Source organism: Quercus robur, chromosome 7, assembly GCF_932294415.1.
Source record: "Quercus robur chromosome 7, dhQueRobu3.1, whole genome shotgun sequence".
Lineage (NCBI taxonomy): Eukaryota > Viridiplantae > Streptophyta > Magnoliopsida > Fagales > Fagaceae > Quercus > Quercus robur.
In genome coordinates, this window is record NC_065540.1 from 39,287,327 (window position 1) to 39,313,379 (window position 26,053).

The 26,053-nt window shown below is 34.0% G+C and overlaps 3 protein-coding genes across 4 annotated transcripts in view; all 3 read right to left on the bottom strand.

Annotated features, from left to right (window-relative positions):
* Positions 1-273: 273 nt before the first annotated feature.
* On the bottom strand, positions 274-15,105 carry LOC126693385 (DNA gyrase subunit B, chloroplastic/mitochondrial-like). Its single transcript, XM_050389345.1, has 21 exons — positions 14,887-15,105; positions 14,306-14,450; positions 13,991-14,071; positions 13,760-13,873; positions 13,098-13,154; positions 11,171-11,272; positions 10,337-10,487; positions 10,137-10,213; positions 9,847-9,957; positions 8,634-8,704; positions 8,144-8,285; positions 7,007-7,105; positions 6,755-6,883; positions 6,503-6,617; positions 3,682-3,749; positions 2,968-3,081; positions 2,446-2,562; positions 2,268-2,321; positions 2,076-2,181; positions 1,229-1,359; positions 274-805 (listed from the first exon to the last, which is right to left on the bottom strand). The coding sequence occupies exons 1-21, from the start codon at positions 15,033-15,035 to the stop codon at positions 737-739; spliced, it is 2,202 nt and encodes a 733-aa protein (XP_050245302.1). The 5' UTR covers positions 15,036-15,105; the 3' UTR covers positions 274-736.
* Positions 15,106-17,041: 1,936 nt separating this feature from the next.
* LOC126693386 (microtubule-associated protein 70-2-like) lies at positions 17,042-24,088 on the bottom strand. Its single transcript, XM_050389346.1, has 11 exons — positions 23,732-24,088; positions 22,153-22,238; positions 20,759-20,824; positions 20,487-20,657; positions 20,155-20,325; positions 19,885-20,040; positions 19,632-19,778; positions 18,954-19,025; positions 18,328-18,864; positions 18,047-18,234; positions 17,042-17,344 (listed from the first exon to the last, which is right to left on the bottom strand). The coding sequence occupies exons 1-11, from the start codon at positions 23,973-23,975 to the stop codon at positions 17,326-17,328; spliced, it is 1,857 nt and encodes a 618-aa protein (XP_050245303.1). The 5' UTR covers positions 23,976-24,088; the 3' UTR covers positions 17,042-17,325.
* Positions 18,953-26,053, bottom strand: part of LOC126693387 (microtubule-associated protein 70-2-like) — a 54,785-nt gene continuing 47,684 nt past the window's right edge. The window contains exon 4 of one of the 2 annotated variants that reach the window (XM_050389348.1): positions 18,953-19,021. The gene's annotated coding sequence lies outside the window, so the exon portion shown is untranslated. Of the gene's footprint in view, positions 19,066-26,053 lie in introns of both variants that reach the window. The other variant, XM_050389347.1, reaches the window with a different exon arrangement.

Below are 26,053 nucleotides of genomic sequence, written 5' to 3' on the forward strand. Positions count from 1 at the left end.
TAAAAGGGAAACATTATATATTGTGGGTAAAAAACCAAAAATTAACTGTAACTTGTAAATCAAAATCCTTCAAGAAAGCCCATGAATTCAAGCTCATCATGGTGTAAAATTCCCAATTGCCTACACTGGATGTGAACTAGAAAACTGTTGTGTGGGTCAAAAAGCTTCAATTTTTTAGTAGGATGGCATGCTAAATAGAAACAGAGTCACACAACTTTATATTAAACTAAAACAAAATCTATTTTGCCAGGAAAATATGTAAAAGACAATACATTAGCCACGAGAATATTTCATAAATTTTATAAAGTATCTGGAGAACAGCCAAAAGTATTAGCAAGTAGGGTGAAGCAGTGCACATACACCAACTGTACACTCTAGATGATCAAGGGTGGATTGAATATTTTGGTAACATTGGAGCTCATATTCTCATGTCAAATAATACAACTTCAAAGAAAAACCATGATATGGTAACAACAGTACTTGTATACTATGTCAAAATCTGCACCTATCTACCATCCTAAATTTTCCTACCACACCCAAAAGAATACAATTCCATGCATTTTAACCCAAGGCTCAGGAAAACGGGATGCCTTTGGACATGGTGTCAATCACAATGAATAAGAAGATGCAGCAGTGAAGCTCCTGCACTACCACTACATAACTCTAAACAAGTTTTCACTTTTCACTTATCTGTCTTGTGGGCTGTATACATAATGCTTGTACACTTAAGGCACCCTTAAATATCTAACTGGTTAAGGTTAATCATGCTTGCAGAATTCTGTATGAGCTCCTTCCGAAAATCCACCTAAGATTGAACAAAGAACCATTAGCCTCTGCAGAAATATCACAAGACAGAATTCTGGAATATTACAAATAATGACAATTGCCAGGAAACAGTAATATTACTCCATCATCTGGCATTGCAGTTGAGAAACTTAACATAAGACCTAGAAAGTATAAGGTGATACAAAATCGAAAGTCATGTAATTTTTTCAAAAATAACATTATAATTTGTGCATAAGATGACAGAATTCAATTCCTTTAGTTTTTTTTTTTATATTTGAGAGAGAGAATCATACAATCCCCCAACTACAAAAGGTGAAAACACCATCTCAACTTAATTTATTAAAATAATAAAAATTGTAAGCAGCTAGCCAATTAGCCAAGAGCTCACTTTATCATAAGACAACTAAAACGCCCCCATATTCATGAATCATGATCTACTTACCCGGGAACCCATAAGGGAGGAAAAGACAACATTTGCTTCAGCGGCATCTTCAACCACTAATTGCTTTAGCAACCTTTGCTCTGGATCCATTGTTGTTTCCCACAATTGTGTAGGCATCATCTCTCCTAGGCCTGCATTGCATGCATATAGATATTATGGTATATATAACTCAAACCAACTAGAAACCTGATTTTTTTTTTTTATTGTAAGTTATGCACCCATGACCTTACCCTCTATCCCATTAATAAAGAAGGATGAAGTGCCATTTGAGGTATAGCTCATTGCTACCATGAATTAAATAGTTAGCTGACTCCCACTGATAGAACAAACTATATGGAAAGCCAACAAGTAGAAACTTAAGAATAACGTTTGTCATCACTTAAATTCCCCGCAGCACAGAGCATGACAAAAAAGAGGGCTTGCAAACTCATAAATATGTCACACATAGAATTTACCATGGCAGATTGCAGAGATATCAGACCATAATCATTACACAATTCATACAGTATTTTGCACAGCCAATTTGTTTGTTTAGTATCCATTTTTGGCTGTCCCAAAATACTTGGCCAGTTTTAAAAGTAAGTGGTCTTTAATTTATTGACTTCCAATATCCCAAGCCCTTTATTTTATCCAGGTTTAAATTCTTGAAAGTTTATAAGGGCAATTTTGAAAACTTATGTATCTTTCTCTAAGAGACAAAGCATTAAATGATGTTCCCTTAAAAAGTTGGATTTTGCATACCAGACAAACAAAATGGAGCATAAAGAGTACGTATGTGTGTGCCTGAGTGTGTGAGAATAAGACCTCCCAATGCATTCATCACAACAAAATATGGTTTTTATCTTACCTTTAAACCTCTGAATGTTGTATGATGCATTTGAAGGGAAAGAACTCTGAAGCTTTCTAAGTTCAGCATCATCATAGCAGTAGTATGCTTGCTTTCCCCTTTCAACCTGCTCATTTCAGAATAATACAACAGCAACTTAACTTCATTATTCAAAATAGATGCTCCCTGGTTACATTATAGCCAAAGGCAAACCTTGTAAAGTGGTGGAACACCAACATATATGCAACCTTCATCAAATAGGGCTCTCTGCAAACAATAAATACTGCATCAAGTTCCTATTTTAGATTGAATTCATTTGGCATTTGGAGTAGGGTTTTTTTCCCTTAGTTTTCATAGAATGAATTTGCAGACAATTAGTTCCATTTTCTACCTGATATCTGAAGAAAAATGTCAGCAACAATGTCCGGATGTGAGCACCATCTACATCAGCATCTGTTAAGATGATAATCTTGTGATATCGTAGAGCCTCCTTTTTAAAGTCCTCCCCCTGAAACGGAAAACAGAAATTATACACAAACATACACGCATATATATACACAATGAATGGCTAAGCAATTAACATTTTTTTTTAACACTGTTCAGCTGATCCTTAAAGGAGAGAGAGTTTTTGAATTCTCTTCTGTTCCGGATTTTGGTTTGTAGAGGACAGAATAAAAGAAAGTGAGGAATATATTGACATATTTTCCTCTCAAGCCCAACAAAACTTTCTCTTCAGTATAGAGAGACCTAGGGTAAGAAAGATACTAAAATCTCCTCTTTATTTTCTCTCCATTTTCTTTTCTCTTTGTATTTCTCTTCTTTTAGTCCACTTGATTTTCTATAATGACATGTGAACTAAACAAAGTATTAACGAAAAGATGTAAGAACAAAGAAAAGAAAATAAAGATATAACCTTTACTCCAAGTCCAAGACCAAGAATGAGATTTTGAATCTCTTCATTTTTGTACATAGCTGCCTCGTCCTTTCTTTCAATGTTCAATATCTTACCCCTCAGAGGGAGAATAGCCTGCACCAACATTTTTGTGATATTATCAGAAAATTATTATCAAGATGCCAGTCAAACACTTTCTTTTCTTTTTTTATATATAAATAAAAGATTTTGTTGCCAAGAAACCTATCTCATGAACAATTTTAAAAGCATGAGATAGCCATTCAAACACTTTCTATTTGTCCCCAACATTGGGAAAAGGGTGATGATATGAAAAAAAGTGGCAGTTTAGAGGTGCCATAGATGGCACAGGTGGGAACTGGCAACGCAATTGTAGAGCAGCTGTATTGGTAGAAATAAGCTGTGTTGGCAGTAATACTGAGGAGGAATGGAAATGCTTGCTTTCCAGGAAATTAAAGTTTGCTTCCACTATAACCATTTCCTTTCAGCTTCTTAGCATTAAAAGAAATTAAAATTGCAATCTGTAGGAACTTAAACAAACTTAATTGTGACATTATTATTTGCCTTTACTAGGAAAAGAATATGAACTTTTTTTTGATAAGTAGGAAAAGAATATGAACTTTCCTAGCAATTGTTCTTGACAAGCTTGCACAATTTCTAGTAGATTGAGACATATCAATATTGCCAAACTACCAACTGGGAGAAGCTAAACTTTACCTGAAAGCGCCTATCACGACCTTGTTTTGCACTTCCGCCAGCTGAATCTCCTTCAACTATAAAGATCTCTGCAAGAGTACAATAACCAATATCAAATTTTAAATGCTCAAACTAATCGTGTGAAAATGTTCCTTATGCTCTTAACATATATTGAGGCCAAAAGAGACTAGAGAAATCCCAGTTTAGGAATTGGTTATCAACTTTTAATTCAACTATTACAACCACCACTCTCATAAATAAATACATCCAATTGGTTTTGTCAAACCAAGGCAATAAATAAAAATTTCTCCATTTCGCTGAATTAGATGATGGAGTAAAAGCATCCTAGCAACAACACAAATAACTGCTTGAGTCATTTCTGCTATCAAAGGAGCGATCCAATTATAAATAATAAAAAATGGTACCATTCTTGAATACCAAGTAGCGATCAAAATGAACTCAATGGTAAGAATTGACCACTAGACTATGATAATAATAGATAAGAATCGAAATCTTAATCTTGTTCTTATAAATAGGCTTAGTAAAGTTCAATACAATAGTTAGATGCGTCATGAATTTTACACGTATTGTAAGGTAATATACAACTTACATATAAATATCAAAATCATTGTGAAAAGCTTTATAGGATCTTGAACTTATATACTCATTATTGAATCTAAGGTTAGGAAATATGGTACAAACTTGTTACAGAAGATTTCTTGAACTATAATGCCCAGGATGTGGAGCTTCTCTACCATGGGATACATGGTGAAATTTCAAACCTAAGATTTTTTTATTTTTAATAAGTAAATTTTATTGAATGAAAAAACAAAACAAAAAAAACAAAACAAAAAAAAAAAAAAAAAAACAAAACAAAACAAAACAAAAACAAACAAACAAACAAACATAAAAAGAAGAAGAGGTGCCTCCAAGTACACAGCTTGTGTACTAGAGGTGCATCATAACTCAGTTAAAAATACAACAATCAAGAAAATCCAGCAAATTAGAGAAAGAATGACCACTTAAGGAGCCATTGAATCATTCACAGATACACTGATTAAATTTTTTCTTTTCAGGGAGAAGTAAAATGGCTGTGAGATAAGGTGCATACAAGTTTACATGTACTAGTAAAATAGAACAATAAACATGCATTTATGCATATATAGTATACCACAATTGTTAGTATTGGACACTACGTATCCCATACAATTCAAATCAGTAAAACGTGTTGAATTGTATTTGTGTAATGGGGAGGCTCATGTATCCAATGATTCGCGTCTGTGTATGGTGGGAAAATCAAAATTGTAATGAATCAATGTATGGGTTTGTATTGTTCTGTACCTGAACTTGTGCTGAATCTTTGAGAAAGAAGGCAAGGTGCCAGGGAGGTTGTAAACAATCTGCTGAAGGATGATGTCAAACTGAGTGATACAGAATCCATTTGAAAAGTAGTAGTACAATTACTTGTTTCTGGCCTAAAGCATTGGGGTGGCTTATGGGACAGTCACAGAGAGAAAGATAGAGAGAGAGAGAGCCAGAAAGGTTGGTCTTGAAAGGGCTCTGTTTAAAGGAGGCAATGGTGAGGTTTGAGGTTTCTGTGTCTTCTTCATTGCAGAAAAAGGGGATGAGAGAGAAAGGGAAGAGGAGCTCAAGTTCGGGGTAATAAGTGGCTGCCTTTATAGATGACACATTTGATGCTGAGGACCATGTGTTGTGATGAGCTTTATAGGAGGATGATGCATTGCAAATTTATCACTAGATATGAAGTATGAACTGTGTTGTTATGTATGTTGGTTCACATGGGGCTCCCTTTTCCTTTGTTCCATTTCAATTGTATAGTTTTCCCATTAAAATATTAGGAACTATATAACTATTGAAACAATATGTTCAGAAAAAGAATTATCAAAATAAGTCATGCTATCATCTTTAAGTAAAATTAATTTGAATACGTATATTTTTATTTGTCTTATGTAATGATATGTAAATATTATTGCACAAATGACTACAATTATTTCCCAATATATATGTAAAGAACTCTAATTTTTTTTATAAAAAATTTAAAAAGTGTTGATGTATCTTATGATTCACATACAATATGACAACACTGACAAGAAATACCAAAAAAATATGACATTGATCACAAAACAATTTGCGTTTTGACAACTATGGTAGATACAATTTACTAATACATTAAAGTTTTCCAGCATGCAAATGCATCAAAATTTGAAACCTAACATCAACTTATAAAAGATTAAGTAGGAACATCAATTCTTTTTCTTTATTATTAAGAAATATATAATGAAAATAAAAAGGCAAAATGCAGCTTTCTATAGAGATAGAGAGAGCAAGAAAAAAGACATAACAAACCAATGTGTTTGCACAACTGTATGGAAGAAAATAAAATGGAATAAATGTAGATATTTGATAAGTTCAATTTCTAAAAAGAAATTAAAGAGCAGGAAAAAAAGAAATAATGATGGAGGTACAAACACAGTTTTCTGATAAGAACAAACAGCAGAAAATGAAGGAAAAAAAAAAAAAAAAGACGCTGTAAAAAAATTCTACAGAAGCAAATATATAATTAGCATGTAAATAGTCAACAAGTTACATCATAAAAGAGAGTTAGAGTAAGGGAAAAGAAAGCCCGAATAGATGGAGCAAAGAGGAATCATGAAACATTGTGGATATGAAGTTCAGATCAGAAGATTCAGAAGTAAATAAAGACATCACGTCATAGGAACTTATCAAGTAATAAACTTCTCATTAGAATACACATCTACATAATGTTGCTGAAATTAAAAACAAGAGAGAGCTCTCACAAGAAAAAAAAAACAAAACATACCTGCCTCTTCAGGATTTGTGGATGAGCAATCAGCTAGTTTTCCAGGAAGAGATGATGATCTCAGTACACTCTTTTGTCTCACCAATTCCCTTGCCCTCTTTGCTGCCAGAGCTGCCTAAAAAGGGAAACAATAGATAAGAGGGAAAGGTCTGAATTTTAAGATATGTCGATGGTGGACATACTAAGCAAGAGCGTTTTGACTAGTAAAATCGCTACTGAATCAAAGTAGTGTTTTGAGCCACAACAAGATACCTTGAGAGCATTTAAAGACTTGGAAAGGATTAAATCAAGTATATCTGGATGTAACTCCAAGTATTCAGTAAGATATTCTTGAACAGATTGATCAACCACTTTTCGCACCTCCGGATTTCCCAACCTAGTCTTTTGGTAACAGACAGAAAAACCAGTACAATAAGATAACAGCAATTATGGAACTGCGTTTGAGCAACTGTGTGAGCAAAAGAAATCAGTTCTCAATTTCGAATATTATAAAACAGGCAATACCTTTGTTTGTCCTTCAAACTCTGGATTTGGAACCTTGACTGAGACAACACATGTTAATCCCTCCCTCACATGTTCACCACTTAAAGTAATGTCCTTATCCTGGAATAATACAGATGAAACTTTACAATATTGAAATTTTGAGCTAGTTTCATTTTACTTTCTACTCATGTTTAATGTATGGCTCACAAGAATCAATGGAAGGCAGTAAAATCTTCAAATCACATATTCCTGAGACTTGCCTAGGAGGCATTCACTTCTTTTTCTTCTTTTTTGATAGGTAACGAAAAAATTTTATTAAGAAAAAAATAGCCAACCCGAGTACATTGGGGATGTACTATGGGGACATTCACTTCTTAAATAATACAAGCAGAACAGCCTGTTTCTATAGGTAACTACAGCTCACAACCGTACAGCAGAACTTTGGTAACTTGTTCTCTGGTGAAAAACTCAACCATTTTTTGTTTTTCTGTTTCTTTAAACACCATGAAGAGAAACTAAAGACATTTAGAAGATGGAAGGCAGGACAAAACCTTTAGAAGCTCATAATGGAAACATATCATGTGGTCCTTCAAGCATACAGCTAGACATGCAGACGCATCTGATTTACCCTTGTACTTACTTTCACAATAAGATGAATCTAAAGCCATGGTAAAATTGTCTGACCTGACATTTGTAGCAGAAATTATAGTTACCCAACTCCTCAATGGGTCCATTTTAGATGGGGCCATACTCATTTCATTCCCCCCACACCCCCCCCCCCCCCCCCAAAAAAAAAAAAAGCCTGTGATAGCTAAGTTTCATACTCATCTGAAACCAACCCCCTTCCCCTTACAGTCCATCCAAAAAAGAAATGAAAGAATCATTGCCTTGGAACCAGTAGGAGTTGGATGAAGAAGGGAATATCCACCAAAAAGATACATAAGTTATTTGTGATCTTTTTAATTTTAGATCATAATTTATTGTCTTTTTCAGTTTTTTTTTTTTTTTTTTTTTCCTTGTTGCCTTTTGTGCTTCAAATTGATTTTATTACTAATCAAAGACCTCTCCCACCCTAAAATCCCAGGAAAAAAAAAGTAACAATCAGAGTTAGTTGGTATGGTTGGAGAAACCCCTTGAAAAATGGAAGAAAAAATGCACCTTGATAGATTTTGACTTCTTCCCAAGGCTATTCAGAGTTCTTGTTAAAGCAGCCTTTGTACCATCTATATGGGTGCCGCCATCAACCGTACGTATGCTGTTAGCATATCCCAGCATTGTATCTGAATATGCATCTGAACACCTAGTAGAGAATAAATGAATTAATAATCAAATCATTAAATACAAGAAATGATCATCAACAATTTGCATAATGTTATCCCAATAATTTGAGAATTGATGTCCTTGACATATAATACATCCCCTAATTTTGACAACACCATGTTAATCCCAACTCACAGAGTGATGCAAGCACCAATAGGAAAGGTACAGATCCATCACTTTATAAAGGATAAAAAATTGTTTTAACAACACCCCTATTCCCACCAAAAAATGAAAGTTGATAGAAATTGTATCTTTTCTCTTTGTATTCCATATCAAATGAAGAAGGAAAATTTAAACATGCGCAGGAACAGGGGATTAAATGATTTACCATTGGAGAGCTACATCAATTGAAATGCCCTCTTTTTCTTTTCTGAAACCCACGACATCATGAAGCGGTTTCTAAATCAAAGAATCGTCAGTCTACCAACTTCAAAAAAAGATGCAAATGCCAAGAAGCCCATAGATGGTCAAATATCACAAGAATCATAATATAAAAAATAAAATAAACTATCAGATCATCCTATTCATCACAGGGTTTGTGACCTAGTGGTATCCAGCTGTCTCATTAAGAATGAGCTAGGTTCAATTTTTTAGACCCACTGGTAGAGTAACATTACATTATGGAATATGGATATAGAATGTTCATGTAAATGCAAATATGAATGCACACTAAGATAAATCATATTTAAATTATGCCGAGTATAGAAATTAGAATTTAGTAGTGTCAACTGAAATCTTTTTTGATAAGTAATAAGATATATTGATACCAAAAATGAAGCACCCTAGAACACAGGGAGTGAACAAGGGGACAGCAAATCAAATACAAAAATTGCAAGAATCTAGGAAATCAATAAAATAAGGGAATGATTGGTTTTGCAAAGCAAACAACCAATCCAATAAAGTTCTAAAAAAGAAAAGCTTGAGGTCCAGAATAGATCTCTCAATATCTTCAAAACAACGACTATTTCTCTCCCTCCAAAGACACCACATTAAGCCATGAGGAACAGTGGACCATATAAAACCATTTCGATGACGACCAAAGCTGCCTTGCCAACACCCTAACAGCCCCAAAACAGTATGCGGCATAACCCAAGATACTCCAAATAAACCCAAAACCATAGACCATAGATCCATAGCAATGGGACAGTGAAGGAAGAGATGGTCAACCGATTCACCATTACTCTTGCACATGTAGCACCAATCCAAAATCCACACATTTTTTCGTAAGTTATCAATCGTCAAGTATTTCCCTAAGACAGCAGTCCATACAAAGAAAGCTACTCTAGAGGGATTGCTGGTATTCTTACACTATCCACTTCACTCATTTGAAAGCCTCCATGCATTACTAGTCATATAAAAAGATACACAAATGCTGCTATACATGATATAAATACTTACAAAGGAACATGTACGTGTGCATGTGTGTGTATAAAGAGGTTCATAACAGATCTCAAACCAACATGAATCCTACATCCAAGTGGAACAGAACAACTACAGATGCACTACAAAAAAAAGTGAAGATGGTTAAAGGTCAAGCATACCTTATCAGTATTTAGCCATGTCACATATTCAATCAATCCCCCAGCGTAGAAGTACTCATTATACTGGTTCTTGTCCGGATCACTATCCTCTTTTTTCAGAGCAATAGTAAGCTGCAAAGGTCAAGTCACAGGAGATTGTAAACTGTGAAATACAAAGAATCAGAGAAATTTCATATTGCCACCAGCATGCCACATGAAGAACATAACTTTCCATGAATAATTATTAAAAATCCATGAGTTAACATATGTGAGGAAACATCAATTCACCTAATCAAAAGCTATGATTCTACCTTAGGATTGAGAAAAGCTAGCTCCCTAATTCGTCCAGCTATTGTGTTGTAGTCAAACTGAATAGCGGTAGTGAAAACTGCATGCCCAGAATCAAACAAAGCATATACATTAATCATTGTGACTACCAATATATAAAGTGGTATAATTCATAATCCAAAAACCATAAAATGTATATGAGGTTTGGAGGGTCATAGAAGACCTTCTTTGTCAGGCCAAAATCTGATTCGTGTTCCTTGATGATCTTTCAATTCAGGGGGAAGAATTTGACTTAATAAAGTTGTCACAGGGTTCCCGCGAGCATATTTTTGCTCATATTCCATTCCATCACGCCAAATGGTAACTTCTAGAGCCTGTGAAGTAAGACGTCACAATTGAGTCTTCCATACAATGATAGCCAGCGCTGGAAACCTCAAATATAGACAATGCAAGACATAACAAGTGACAAAAACTCAATTAAGGAAAAACTAATCTATATCAAGGTGTTATAATGTGATTTCCCCTCTGCATCCATAGTGCGAAGCAAGAACTGCAAACCCCAAACATAGACAATGCAAGTGAAGAAAAATCAATTACAGGAAAATCCTCAAATGTTCATTATTACCATGATGATATGTCAAGATGTTATAATATGATTGCCATCTAACTCCCTTTTAGTTTGAACCTTTTTTTCCTGATGCGTTAAATATGCATTACGAAGTATAATTCATACATACATTAAAGTAAAAACCAATCCTTATGTAAAAAAATAATAATAATAAATAAAAACCCATAAAGGTTATATTCCTGAGTAAAGTTAAACCACCTTAATGGAAATGCAGTAATTAGTATAGAACCCACCCACCTCTCCCCCCCCCCCCCCCCCCCGGGGTGCAAAAAATTTTATAATACATATAAAAGATATTTCACAACTTGATCCATAGCCATAAAGGAATTAACAGTCCTCAAAAAATCTTATAAGTAGATACAAATGTAGATACTTTATGATCATAGGAGAAAAGTAGCAAAAAGAAGTGATAAGAGAGACAATGCAGACCTCAGACAAGGCATTAACAACAGACAAACCCACACCATGCAAACCGCCTGACACAGAATATCCACTACTGGAGCCACCAAATTTACCACCCGCATGTAATACCTGCAAATTTTGATAAGTATGAATATTTATCAATATAAGCAGAATTGTTATAAATAATAATAATAATAAGAAGAAGAAGAAGAAGAAGAATTTCCCACAAGAAACAAGGGTCAAACTATTTTTTTTTATCAGTAAATAAAAAATTTATTGAAAAAATGAGAAAAACAGGAGAAGCAAATTCGTTGGTACACAGGATGTGTACAAGGAAAGCAAATGTCTACCCAAAATTACATAAATCTACAAAATCTAAAACAGAGGGTATGTCAAGACTGATCAAAGCAGTCCTCCATTCAAACAAGGACAGAAGAAAAATGCGCTTCAACTCAATGATAGAACACTCCTCCCCTTCAAAAATTCCGTTGTTCTGTTCTTGCCATATGTTCCACATATTAAACTACGGATAACATCCTAAACAGATGCCAAACTATGTTGCCCAACACCTCTAAACAAACAAGCAAGCAACTCAATCACTTGTTTAGGCATAACCCAGGAAATACCAAACAAGCTAAATACAAAGGACCATAACTCAGAGGCAAAAGGACAATAAATGAGCAGGTTGTCCACCAATTCCCAATCATTTTTACACAAAATACCTGTTAACAACTCAAACATTTCTCTTCCTCAAATTATCCAAAGTTAGAATCCTCCCCTTCGCCACTGTTCAAGTGAAAAAAGCTACCTTAGCAGGAGCTTTCACCTTCCAAATACTTTTCCAAGGGAGGGGGTGATTACTTCTATCAGATAAAATTGAATAGAATGACCACATTTCAAAAGAACCACTCCAGGCAGTTACCCATACAACTTTATCTTCCTCTTTCCCATCCACCTTAGAATAATAAAGAAGAGCAAAGTAAGATTCCAAACTTACCAGTTCCCAATCTTGTATCGGTCTAACAAAAAGCACATCCCAGTGCGCAATCCCATTAAGCCAACACAAATACTCCGCCACAAACACATCCTTATTTATTGCTATGCAATACAACATCGGAAAAGCTTCCTTGAGAGATAATTCTCCTCACCATAAATCGTCCTAAAAACATATTCGAAGACCCCTTCCCACCTCAAATTTGATATTTTGAGAAAACTTTTCCCAACTACCTCTTATGTACTTCCATAAAGAAACCCCATAGGGTTCATTTGTAGCTCCAGAACACCAACCACCCCCCATCACTGCCATATTTGTTAGCTATTACAGTTCTCCACATAGCATTTGTCTCCATAGCAAAATGCCAAAACCATTTTCCCAATAAAGCAGTGTTAAAATTAGTGAAACTTCTAATCCCCAAACCACCCGATTGTATTGGCTGACGTAGACTTCCAGTTAACAAGGTGCATTTAAATTTCATCACCCAAACCAAATACTTTTTTTTGGACAAGCCACATATCAAAACACTATAATTCAAAGTTCACTTATACGCATTGAATTTATTCATCTCCTTGAAAGTCTGACATAGTAGGTTAGTTTTAAGAAATGTAGATACAAAGAGAACCTTTTAATTTACCAAGCATGTCTTGTTGGCCAGAAAACCACCTTTCTTTTGTGCATAGTAAAAATAATGCCACTTAACATATAATTTAGTGCAAGTGGTGGAAATAGAGTGGTCCATGGACAATGAGGAATTTGGATTTTACAATTTGCTTGACCAATCACCCAAACATAGTTTGAGAAGCTAGATGATACCATGGAAAGGTATACCAACAACAAGCACATCAAACTATATATTCAGGAATGCAGGGAACCATAAATCTTCATTTATTTTAAGTGGTAGACAAATGATGATTCTAACCTAAAAAAAATGAAAATTGTCAATATATGCAATAATACCGTCAACACAGTCTCCAGGGAAGATTTCTTGGTAACTGGGTGCAAGTCAGTAGGAATCTGCATTGTACAAGTCAAATAAGAAAACAAGTGAACTTAGTAACAAAACATATTAAAATCTAGCATAAATAGGTCATATTTCTTAAGCATATTATTGGAAAGCCTAAATTAATATAAAAATATATCATATTCCCCTGCTCCTCCTGTAAATCTATTCCTGGTTTAGGACTACTGGTTCTTAACATTCCAGAGTGAACAATATGATAGTTCTTACTTCTTGGTGCTTTAGTGTACTCCACACTGTACAATTTCTGCAGGCATCAAGATGCGTATAAATGCATAAAACATACCATTGTTTATAAAAGCATGTCATGACAAAATGTTCCAACCTTAATAAATTTTTTTTCATGAAAATTTCTTTAACACAAAATGCTCTGAATTTTGTACAGCATCATAACAAATCAAGAAACAAATTCAGCAATGTGCAGCAGGAGATGTGTAGACTCTTGACATAAGCTAGCCCAAAAATCTTAAAAGCAAATGCTCAAACTGATATTGGTCAAAGTTATGTCCAAGTAGAAAACAAGCCCAACAAACACAATGCACATAAAATACTACAGCCAGATAAATATATCCAGACTGAAAAAAATGAATATAAACCATACCCCACGACCATTGTCAGTAATGCTCACAGAACCGTCAGCATGCAAGACAACATCTATTTTAGAAGCAAATCCAGCCTGAGCCTCATCCACAGCATTATCCAATATTTCATAAACCTAAACGAGTACAACCAATGAACAAGAAAACTTTTATATTTTTTTTTTAGGGGCTCTGATGAAGTCAGCAAAATGATAGTACTAATTCTACAAAAACCAAAGTGAGGAAGATTATACCAAATGGTGCAAACCACGAAATCCCGTGCTTCCAATATACATTCCCGGCCTTTTCCTAACAGGGTCTAAGCCTTGCAGTACCTATTTCATCAAGAAAACCAGTATAAGCCCAAACCCAGAACTTTCTCAACCTGAAAAGTTAAAACCCCCTCAAAGCCGATATTCAAATAAAACCATTTCCAACAATAAGAAGCACCTTCCAATACAATCAATGTCAGATACAGTAATTCACAATAACAATTTCTACATTACTGATATAAGTGTACAATGTTTAGTATAAGCAAATTTAGAATTCAATAACAACTAAAACTACACCTGAATTTGATCAGAACCATAAGCTTTTGAACTGGCACTTCCTTGTAGAGCCTCGGTGGTGCTCGTCGACATGAAAGCCCTCGGAGACACCGCATTTCGAGTTGAAAGACACGAAACCCTTTTCAATGGAGAATTCACCCTGACACTACAAAAAAAACACAGAATTGTCATCAAGACAAAACAAACACCATCAAAAATCACCCAAAAACCCCCCATTTGGCTTCAACTCTACTTAAGTGAAAACGAAAAAAAAAATTCCTTTTTTCAGAAACAGAAAGAACAGAAAACATTAAAACTCCGTTTGGTTGCTAAGAAAATGTCCTCGTAACACTCAGACGAAAAGAACCCAAAATTTTAAAATTTTAAAAAAATAAATAAATAAATAAATAAAGCAAAATTATGTTTTTAACTCAAACTGAGACTAAGTTCTTCACTCCTCCTTAAAAACCCACTTAAAAAATTCAAATCTTTATCACATTCAAGAAAGTTTTCTCTCATTTTCCTTTGTTTTCCATGGAACCAAACAGAAACTAAGCAAAAAGAGAGAGAGAGAGAGAGAAAAAAGACAGAGAGAAGTATACCTGGATGGCTTGAAGATAAGAGATGGACGAGAGAAAGAGAGAGGATATGAACAAGAAGAATTGAGAGAAGAGGAAGCCAGGAAGCGAGAGGCCATGAAACGAAGTGAGAGGAGATAAGAGGAAGAAGAAGGCCTAAGAAGAAGCGCCATGACAATCTCAGTTTTCTTTTCTTTTGGTTTTTAACATCAAATGTTAAAAAGTGATAAAATGGAGGGCTTTTTTTTGAGGTTTTTTTGAGAGCTTCGCAGAATTTTGACAAACATAACTTAAAACCCTATTGGGCCTTTCTTAAAACTTACATTTTGAAATTTAAACCCCTGTATAGGCCCAGGATTTATTTTTTATTTTTATTATTATTATTATTATTATTATTCAATAATTGGGGAAGCTGTATTTAAATTATGGATGTTTTCATTGGAACGAGAGATGTCAACCAATTGAACTATAATACTCTTTTTTCTTTTTCTTTTTTAAAGAGTTGCTAACATTTTTTATAGGGTGCATCTAATTTGGATTAACTTGATGTAATCGATTTTTTCAGTTTTGAAGACCAAAATTTTGGGTCACTGTCAATGTTACATATCAAAAATGCAAACCCAGTTTCGAGGCCCATTTTTAGATATAATAACAAAATTTTGAATCTTAATCTGCTTATCCATGTGAAGGCCCCATTGGCTATTATCATACATGAGTTTGGATAGTCAAATATAATCATTTTGTACTTTAAATTTATGTTTAGTTAACAAAATAAAAGCAGTAATGCTACAGTCTACAGATAACTTCTTTCACACACACACACAAAAAAAAAAAAAAAATCACAATTGCTAAGTTGGTTGACTATGAGTGATGAAGAAATAGTTATAGATCCCTCTAAAAAAAAAATAGAAATAATTATGGATCATTAAATGTCAGTTGTGTTGTGTGTGACCTATTCAACGATTGTTAAATTTATTGTTGGTAGCATTACTAAGATACAGAAGATTACTTCAAAACCACCGTAACCAAAAATTATTTGGGCCACTATGAAAGTAGCATGTCGAAACCTCATATGAAACTCTAAAACTCTACAAGACCTTCACTCATCTCTTACTTGGTTTATTGTCCTCTTCTCCCCAAAGCTAAAAGCTGCTCTTAGTTCTATTTTTTGTGGGAAATTTTCTTTTTGTTCCTAGGGACGTTAATTTTTGTCCCATAATTTAGCCCGCTAGACTATTAGTTATAACTGGAATGGACCCATGGATGTTGTTTTTTTTTTTTTTTTTTTAATTTTTTATTTATTTTTTTTTTTTTTATAGAATCGAATGGACCCATGGATGTTAAGTTTTTGCTAAAAGGGGTACAAATTGCAAAATGAAAGAAAAACAAACACCTTCTATTAAATTCATAATATTTATTAAATCGTTTTAATAAAAGTGGGAGATAAAATTATCAAATTTTTCCTATTTCCCACATACCTCAAGATTAAAAATGTTTTTTCTATTTAAAAAAAAATGATGAGTTTAGATGAAAAATAAACGTTTCTCTTTCTCATTCACATACTACTCTTTTTCACTTTTTTTTTTTTTTTTTAGTTTTATTAAACAAAAACAAAAATGTATCCATCCCTTTTCTATTTTCTATCTTTTTTCCCCTTTTTTATAATCCTTTCACTTTTCCATCATAGTTTTTTATCTTTACACTTTTCTACCTTAACAGAAACGTTACGTAAAAATGAAAAAGCTCACATCCCAAATTGAAACGTCAAGGTGGTTGTCAATTGTCAATCACATGAAATCATGAACGTAACCAGTAAATGGTATTGGGACAGAAGCAAAGCAGAACTTGGCTGCACACAATGGCCATGAAAGCATTAAAATCAAGAACATGGAGTTAATCTGTATCAATCCATACGAACAACCCGGAAATTCAACATTTGAATGGAGGTAGTCAAGTTGGCAGTAGTCTCTTGTAAAGGCATATTTTTACTTTAAGGCAAAGCAAGACCGTCCAAGTTTTTACCATTTTTCAAACAACCCATCAATTATTTGCCAAAATTTTTAAAAGCACACTATCCCGAAAACTGTACTGATAAGTGATAAGATCTTCCATACCTATATACAGTGGTAAATAGTGATTTTATAGTAGTTTCAAGGTTCCTTTACTTTGAAGGAGGTAGTTTTATCTTAAGGGATTTCATGGCGCCCTTAACTTGATGATATATCTTTGGTAATAACATTAGTACACAAGTGTACAGCAAATATACATGACAAGACGATTTCCTGGAAAACCTAGAGTCAGTTCTTTACAAATCGACTACCTGACTGAGACAGTTTAAATATATGAAGAGGGAAGACAAAAAACCAAGACAAAACCATATACTTATATAGACCGGAGAGAGGATAAATTAAAGAGATGCCTTTGTCTGGTCAATTACATAGGACCTGCAGCAATTTCAGTTGCCTATGGGTTCCGTGCATTCCTGAAATATGAAGCAAAATTATTACTGGTTAAGAGAAATGACTGTATTTTTATATACTGCAAATGCTTGGATGTTGAACAAATTTGTAATAATCTCCATGATACGAGATACAAAAATAGCCTTGCTAAAATTATCGACCATAAACCTTTACCACAGCCATGGATGTGTGACAAAGAAACAATGTAACCGCATCCCTAAAGCAGAAGCAGGAGACATGGAAAGAAGATATGGCCATATAGAGCTAATATAACATATGATAAACATTTTTTTAATTAACCACATTACATAGATTAACGTCTACAACACACATTTCCTATTCCTTGCCATGCCATAAAGAAAATCAGTGATACCATAAAAGTTGCTTAAATTCATAAGACCATAAAAGTTCTCACATTGCCCATATTTGTATTTTACTTCATTTGTAGATTTTGAAGTGTCTTGCTGTGCGTGTGAAATATTCATCTTCATTGGATCTTTTGGTAGTAGAATCGTGCGCTCGCCTGTACTAAGTGCTTTATTTAAAGTTACTATACGTAATATATTTTGTTTATAAGCAATATATTAATAAAGCATAAAAAGGGGCACAACCCTATCACACGAGACCCACAAGAGAAACACCTAGAAAGAAAATGTAGCCTCTGATATTTAGAAAATCAATAAAGTCACTACACATTTACTTTTACACAAAGTAAAGAACTTTACCTTGCAGAAGTCAAATGTGAACTATTTACAGCCCCCCTAGGAGTACTTATACGCCGCATCCTCTGATCATGATCCTTGCTGACACGTATAGCAGCAACTTCCTTTTCCTTAGCAGCAACTTCTCTTCGCATCTTTTTAGCTTCAACTTCCATTGCTTTGTTCAATGTATCAACCTTTTTTGCCAACATCTGCTTAATTTCACATTAGAAGAAATAGATTAGATTAAGAGCATAAATGGGGGTTAGAACAGGCTAAAAAATCAGATCAGCATGAAGTCCAACCTCAATGGCATCATCCTTGTCCTTGAGTGTCTGATCTCTCTCATTGCAAGCTTTTCTCAGAGATACAACCTCTTTTTGTAGCATATCATACAGCATTCCAGAAACATAATCTTCATGTTCTGGTTTGGTGTTTCCAATTGGAGTTCCATTTGCTCTCTCCATGTGAGTACCATTTGTTTCACTAATTAGGTCATGATCACAGGTATTGGTGGGCACATTATCTTTCCCACTTGCATCTGGTATCAGCTTACCTCTATCCAGTGATCTACTACCACCATCAAATGATCTATTCGAGATATTACCATGCTTTAATAATGTGCTAGCACTGTTTGATCTGAGAAGCCCATATTGTGAATTTGAAGTTCTCTTTGATAGGTACCCATTGGAGGATGACTTTGAGAAATTCTCTGCTCCACCAAGAGATTGACGCCTTGAAGATCCATTGCTTATGGTTCTCCCTTCTGAGGCAATGCGAGAGTTACCATTAGACGTTCTAAGCCTTTCCTCCAAAACCTTGAATCGCAATTGGTATTTTTCCTACAAAATCAAGTAATAAATGAACAATCAAGAAATGAATATTCAGCAAGTAACAAAAGCAGGGAATGAAGTTATATAAGCTTACACACTTTAAGCTGCGCTTCTGCCTTTGCGGTGCGCTCAGCTACTGCCAGTTTATCACGAAGCTGTTGCATTTCTCCCTAAAAATATATGTAAAACTATATTTAGTCTTCACAATACCTTATAATTTATTGCACTTCAAAACAGCAATATTCAGCTTTCCATAGCAACTATGTATTTTGAAACACTACTCCATTTTGTGTTTTATTAAAGCAAAATTTATGACTCTGTTTCACATGGTCTAACCATATGTCACCCAGTCTTATTCTGACATCAACCTGTTTAACATCCTGGTTTCTATTTTATAGTTGGCAATAAAAATCAAAATTAAAAATAACAGACAAGGATAGATTGTTGTATGCCTCTTTCTTCCATGCATCATGAAAGAATCCTAGCTCACTTACAGTTATTAGATGATAAACCCAGCACACTACAAGAAGACTAGGTTTTTATGTTAGTTCAAACACTTCCTATTCCGGGATTATTTTATCAATCAATCAATGTATCAATAAACATATTAATTGAGTACAAACTATCAGCAGAACCAAGTGTTTCAAGAATATCCGTAGCAGAAACATCCATTAGAGAGTGACTTCCAGCAATAATACTTGCTCAGTATTCAGGGTATTCTTTGAAGAAATGAACTTTGAAGAAAATGATAAAGAGGCATTGAATGGGTAACATGCCTGAAAAAATTTTCTTTCCTCAAGCCATTGCTTAACAGGCATCACTTTGTCATTGGCATCTTTCCACTCATTTGCAACTACAGTGGCAACACGATTTGCAGTAACCTTCGCACGAGCTACTTCCCGTTCTAAAGTTTTTCTCTCCTCCTATTCAAGCTTGAAGATTAGAAGCAATTTGGAGCATTTCTAACACATTCAAAAGGACTACCAGTTGTTTTGTAGAACTGAAAATTCCAAGGGTAACAGTCATTACATTCATTTCTTGCACTTTTCGTTGATAATCACGCACAGCATTAGCAGCAGCACCACCAGCCAAAACAGCCTCCTCAAGCTCACGAACAGTTTGGGTTAGCTTTTCAACCTCTGCAACCTTCTGCCGATGCATTTTGTCCATGATTTTGTTCTCCTCCTGATTAGTGACAAGACATTTCAAACCAAACTATGTCACTCATTGATACCTCTAAGCACATGCCTTCATTTGCATGGACATCATGAAGGAGGAAATTTTGAATGAGAGGAAAACCTGGCATATTTCAATTTGCTTCATTAGCTCCTGGTTTTTGTTTTGCAGATCATCAACCAAGGATGCTTTAGCCAAAGCAATCTGAACAGTTCTCTCAGCCTCAAGAAGAGCAGCCTCTTTGGATTTAGTAAGCCGATCAAGTGCTCTATTGTCATCCTGCAACTTTGCTACCTAAATACCAAAACATCATGCAGAGGTAGAAAAGTTTACTGCATTACTCTTTGAGGTTGATCTATATGAATGGGTGACACTTAACAGGTCTAAGTACAACAGTATGACCACAAACAACAAAAAGAAGTCACAAAATTTCAAGGTTAAAATATAAATAATACCTCCAGCCTGGCCAGTTTAAGCTCTGCCTCCAGCGGTGTAATAATGGCCTCAATGGGAGGCATTTCATCATCTTTCTGTGCAGCATGGACCCTTCGAAGTGTAGCTTCAGCTGCAAATTGTGCAGCCAAAGCAGCTTTTTTCTCATCATTTATCTTCTTGATCTCAAGGTTCTGAAGATAATAACATTCTCATGGTTGTGAGAACAAAAATGACCTCCTATTTTGGTTATAAAAAATAGTTACTCCAATTAAGCAACAATGAAAAATAGTACCTTGCTCTCCAAAAGAGCTTCAGTCACTTTAAGTTTTTCATCCACTTTATTTAGCTCATCTGTCAACTGAAATTGTAACCCAGAGAGAATAATCAGAATCCTCTCTTTATTAGCAGAATTAAATATCATCCAATACATTGCTTTCTCTGTTGACTATTAATAATCTTTCAATAGTGATAAAAAAATGTTAAAATATTTTAATATTGTTCATATAGAGACAATAAGATTTGTATATTAATGACAATAGAAATTTTAAAATTATTCTGGTCGTATAAAGGCCAGCTAGTCCATTTTGCAAAGGCCTTTTCTTTTAGTTTTTTAGCTTATTTTCTTTTGTAAGCTTTATAAAGCCTCATTTTTGCTAGGTATAACTATGCTTTAACAAATTTCAGCAAATAAGCAAATAAACTTTCAGCAAAAAGCTATACCCAAATGCACTCTAAAATTCATGCCAGAAGTAAGAAAAGTTTTAGTTCTATGTTTCTCTATTTTCTATGAAGATGACTTGACTTTCTATTATGCTTCTTCTTTCTAGAGTTTTCTTTTTCTTTTTTTTTTCTTTTTTTTTTTTTTTGAGGGGGGTGGAGGGGGGGGGGGGGGGGGGGTGGTGGTGGGAGGGTGGGGAACCTTGAATGCTACCTTTGGGACAAAATACCATTAATATGGCTACAATACATGGGCCATGGATGAAATAGGTGAAAAAAATTAGGATGTTTATTTTTAAGGAAATTTTAATGAGGATTTGAAGTCACATAATGGAGATATCAAAATATAATTGATGTCCACATGGATCAACTTGAGGATGTGACAAGGTCATACAAAAACCCTGAAATATTAAACCTTAACAATAATCCTTCTACGATGTGAAAATTGAACTATAATGCGCATGTAATTATGATGTTTTATGATAAATAAATAGAAAAAAAAAAAAACCATCACAAAATATTTATTGATTTTAATAACTTAAATTTATCATATATGATATAACATAAACTAAAAAAATACATTAATCCCGTTTTAAGAATATAAAAAAATAATAATAATAGTAACTAAAGTGGACAGAATTGAAGCATCAAACAATTATAACCTCATCTTTTTTGCAAGGAAATGTCAATTTACAGGCATTTCCATTTTAGGCACTTAGATCTTATTATATGTGATAACATGTAATACATATAAACATTGATAAGACAGTCTTATTATATTTCCATTGCACTGAAATTATGTATAGTAAAACAATGTTGAGATAACAATCTGGCCTTCATTGTCATTATATTTGTGTTATTATTAAAGCTGTATGATTAAAGAAAGAATATAAACACATTCTTTCTCCTCATATGCATCTTCAGGTTGATATTAGTTCATAAATTTAGTTCATATTACTATAGTAGCACCTCTTCAACTGCCTTCTCTTTAAGGCGCTCCGAATTCTTCAGAGACTTGATTTCTGCAAGCGCATCTCCCAATTCCCGATCTTTATCTGTAAATGCAGTCAAATCCTACAGTTTATTCAATAATACGCTCAATATTATAAAGAACTACAAGCAAGAATATTAATTCCAAGGGTTAGCACAAAGGTCACTAGTTGTAGCCCAGACAATTTAGAAGCACGAAAAGCTTAACAACAATGCCTAAGTGGAACAAATTTGGCTCATAACAACAGCCATCAAAAAGTGAAAACAGTTTAAGAACTCAACAGAATTCTACCCAAGTTCAACCATCCATTGTTCTTAGTTAACATGTACATGCAAGCTCCAAATAACACATGAATGCTCTTTAGTAGGTAGAAAGCGAGGTTGAAATTTGAAAGGAAATAGTTCGCTTAACTCCTTAGATATGGATTAGTTCTTACACTTTGTTGATAAGTGAAGAAAAATGTCCTTTTTCATTTAAGCTGCGTTCATTATACAAGAATTTAGAATGAGAATTGTATTCCCAAGAATTTGTGAAGATTGGGTTGTTTAGTTGACAAAACTCTCAAGAACTACAATTCCCATAAAAAGTGAGAATTCCAACTCTCACCTTTCAGGTAGGAAATTTCAACTCATATACCTCGCATTTGTGACAATTTAATTTTACACTTTTTTTCCTTTTCTATAACTAACTAAATAAAGTTAAGTTTTAACAAAAAACCAAGTTCATTATTTCACCCAAATAAGAACTTTATCATCATTCAAGGGCATTTGGGCATTTGGGGCATTTGGGTCACATTATAGTTACCAAACAAGTATGTATAAGTATAATATTATTTTAAACAATTAATATATATATATATATATTGTAAAATTAAAGTATTTTATAAAATACAATATAAACTCAAATTATAAGCATATTTTAGCAACAGAAACATCAACTCTTATTAATTCTAAAATTCTTGTGAGTTTAAACTGTCAAGAATTTATAATTGAACTGGCTCTTAAACAGTATTTCACCGTTGAATATAACTGGCATAACTATAAAACATCAATTGAGTTAACTTTGAAAAATAAAATAAAATTTTGGGGAGCCAAATCATGTCATTCCAATAATCTCTGGTTAACAACATTTCTTTTTTACCACAATTCCATATTTTTGTGAAAACACACACACACAAAATATCTGTATGTTAACTTTAATTAAATTTGTCAGAACAATTTAACGCATTTATCAATAAAAATCACAAATGCATTTTTTTTTTTTTTACTTAATCATGCCAATAATAACGAATAAAAATGAAAATTATAAACAAATATTACACAATTCGGAAAAAAAAAAAAAAAAAAAAAAAAAATCTCTAATTTTGGACAGAATATTACTTAAAAAGAAAAATGTTCGTTTCACTATTTCAATGGAAATCATTTACTTTAGTAAAAAAAAATCAATTTTCCACCATTAATTAAGCTCGAGGACAACACTACTAATGCGCGCATTCTAAAATTTTCTCGGGAAAACACTTTCTCAGGAAACAAACAAACAGAAAGAGAGAATGCGAACCTCGGAGATCATTCTCTAGGCGGTTGAGTTCAACGCGGACGGGATCGGAGCCGTGCAAGAGAGTGATGATCTCATCGACGTCGGAGCCGGCTCTGGTTATGACTCCTCCTCCTCCTCCGCCGCCGCCGCTGGCTGCGGCGGCATTACTAGGCTTCCTGGTCCGAGCCTTCAACGAAGCCGATGACGTCAGCCTCGGAGCCGGCTCGGGTTCACCGTTGCTGCTGACGTGGACGATCGACGACATCAGAGATCCAGTGCTCCCGTGCTCATTCAACAGTACCTTGAAAGAAAGAAAGAAAGAAATGGAGAGATATAGAGAGAGAGAGAGAGAGAGAGAGAAGTTTGGGGGATTTGGTATTTGTTTGTTTTTGGAGTATATATAGGGGTTGGATTAAGAGGGGGGTTTAGGCGGGTTTAAATTTTGCTACAGTGAGACAGTGAGAGTGAGAGTGAGAGTTTGATTAGATAGTCATAAATTGGATTAGGATTATTTATTTACTTTTAGTTAGAAAGCTGTTTTGAACGTGATGTGAGAGAAGTTTCATCCTCTGTTTCGCCTCTCTACTATTGCTAAATGCACCCGCACTCCTTTTCCATTTGATTCTCTCATATGCTTTATATAATTAATTTTGTTAGAGTCTCATTAGTCATTCCAAATTATTTAGATAAATAGTTAAATTTGGAACTTGAGTTTCTAAAATTTGAGTTTCAATGCGAAGAACTCAGCTTTCTTAAACTTTAGTTTCTTTAAAAAAAAAAAATGTATGGGAACTTCAAAACATCTCAACTTAAGTTTTTTTTGCATGAATTAATTATCTCCTACATCAAACATATGTATATATAACTTCTGTGATGATGTAATTAGGAGAAATGTTATGTCCACAACACTTTTACAACAAATCATACGTGGCAAGTTATTGCGGGTTGTTAATGGTAGATAAAAGAGTAATTTTAGCGGTAAGTTTAAATTTGAACCAATAATAACGTACTACTTATAATTTGTTGTGAAAATATTATAGACGTTAAAATGGTCGATTATGAGTAATGGATAATAACTTTTTCATCGTCCTATTACTTTTTTCCCCTACAGTCAGTCATTTTGATAATCAATAGATATTTAATTGTGTCCCTATACTTATTAATAATCAACAGATGGTTTAAAACAAAATATATTAATAACTTGATATTTAATTCATCAAAGTTTTAGCTTGTTTACATTAATATTTTTATTTTTGTTTCAAGTCCATTTGATACAATTTATTTTTGAGCTACTTGAAAATGGGATTGTTTGAACAAGTTTTTTTTATACAAGATAAAAATTCTACTCTACCCCAATATAAGTGTATGTGTGTGTGAAATTCCCTCCTGAAAACTTGAACCCCAACCCTTACTCCCCATATCTCACAAGCACTTATACTTATGAAGTGATCACCACACCAAGGATACGTGGTGGTGGATTGTTTGAACAAGTTAATAATTTAAAAGAATGCTACTTGATAACGTGTTAGCAAAAGAGCATTTAAGGTTCAATTTTTTCACTCTTGTCTATCAAATTATAAAAATAATAATAATTATAAAGGAAATGCAAGTTACAATGATTTTTTTTTTTTATTGAGCCATACATTGGCTCTTTTTTTTTCTTTTTTTTTTTCTTTTCATAATGTGATAAACACATAAATAAATAAAAATGCCAATCATACAAAGTTCGGCCTTTTGTAATATAACATCAATTATGCCTCTCCTTGTATTATTAACCGCAAAGTGAGTTGACAGACCTATATCTAGGACTTAGGAGACTATCTAAAGGTCAATGGTTTAATGGCCTCATGGCATTCTTCTCTCTCTTTATAGGTTGCATTTTCAATTGATGTTAAAGACAGAGCAAAACCCAGCTAAGGATTTACAATGAATCAATGATTGACGGAGTCATGTGATCAAATTTCAATAAGCTTTAAATGATATGTTTGTCTTTTCAACAAAAAACAGAAGATAGAAAAATAGAAATCATGGTATATAAATGTTGATTTCCTAGTATCTCCTAATACTTTGGCCTTTACCTGAAAATGAATATGAATTTTAATTCATACGACAAATATCAAATTGTCACGAAGTTCCTGTCAGATGGTCTTGCCGTTTTGGTAACATTCAAGACCAAGGCAGAGAGGGACCCAGTTTCGGTTAGATCTACTCTGCTGGACCCCATGTCAATGCCCTCTGGGCCCCATCCTCTCTCTGTTTTCACATAAACCAACGGTCGCATACCCATTTGCTTTAATACCAACGGTCAAAATTATGGAAAACCCACCTAACAGCAATCAAATT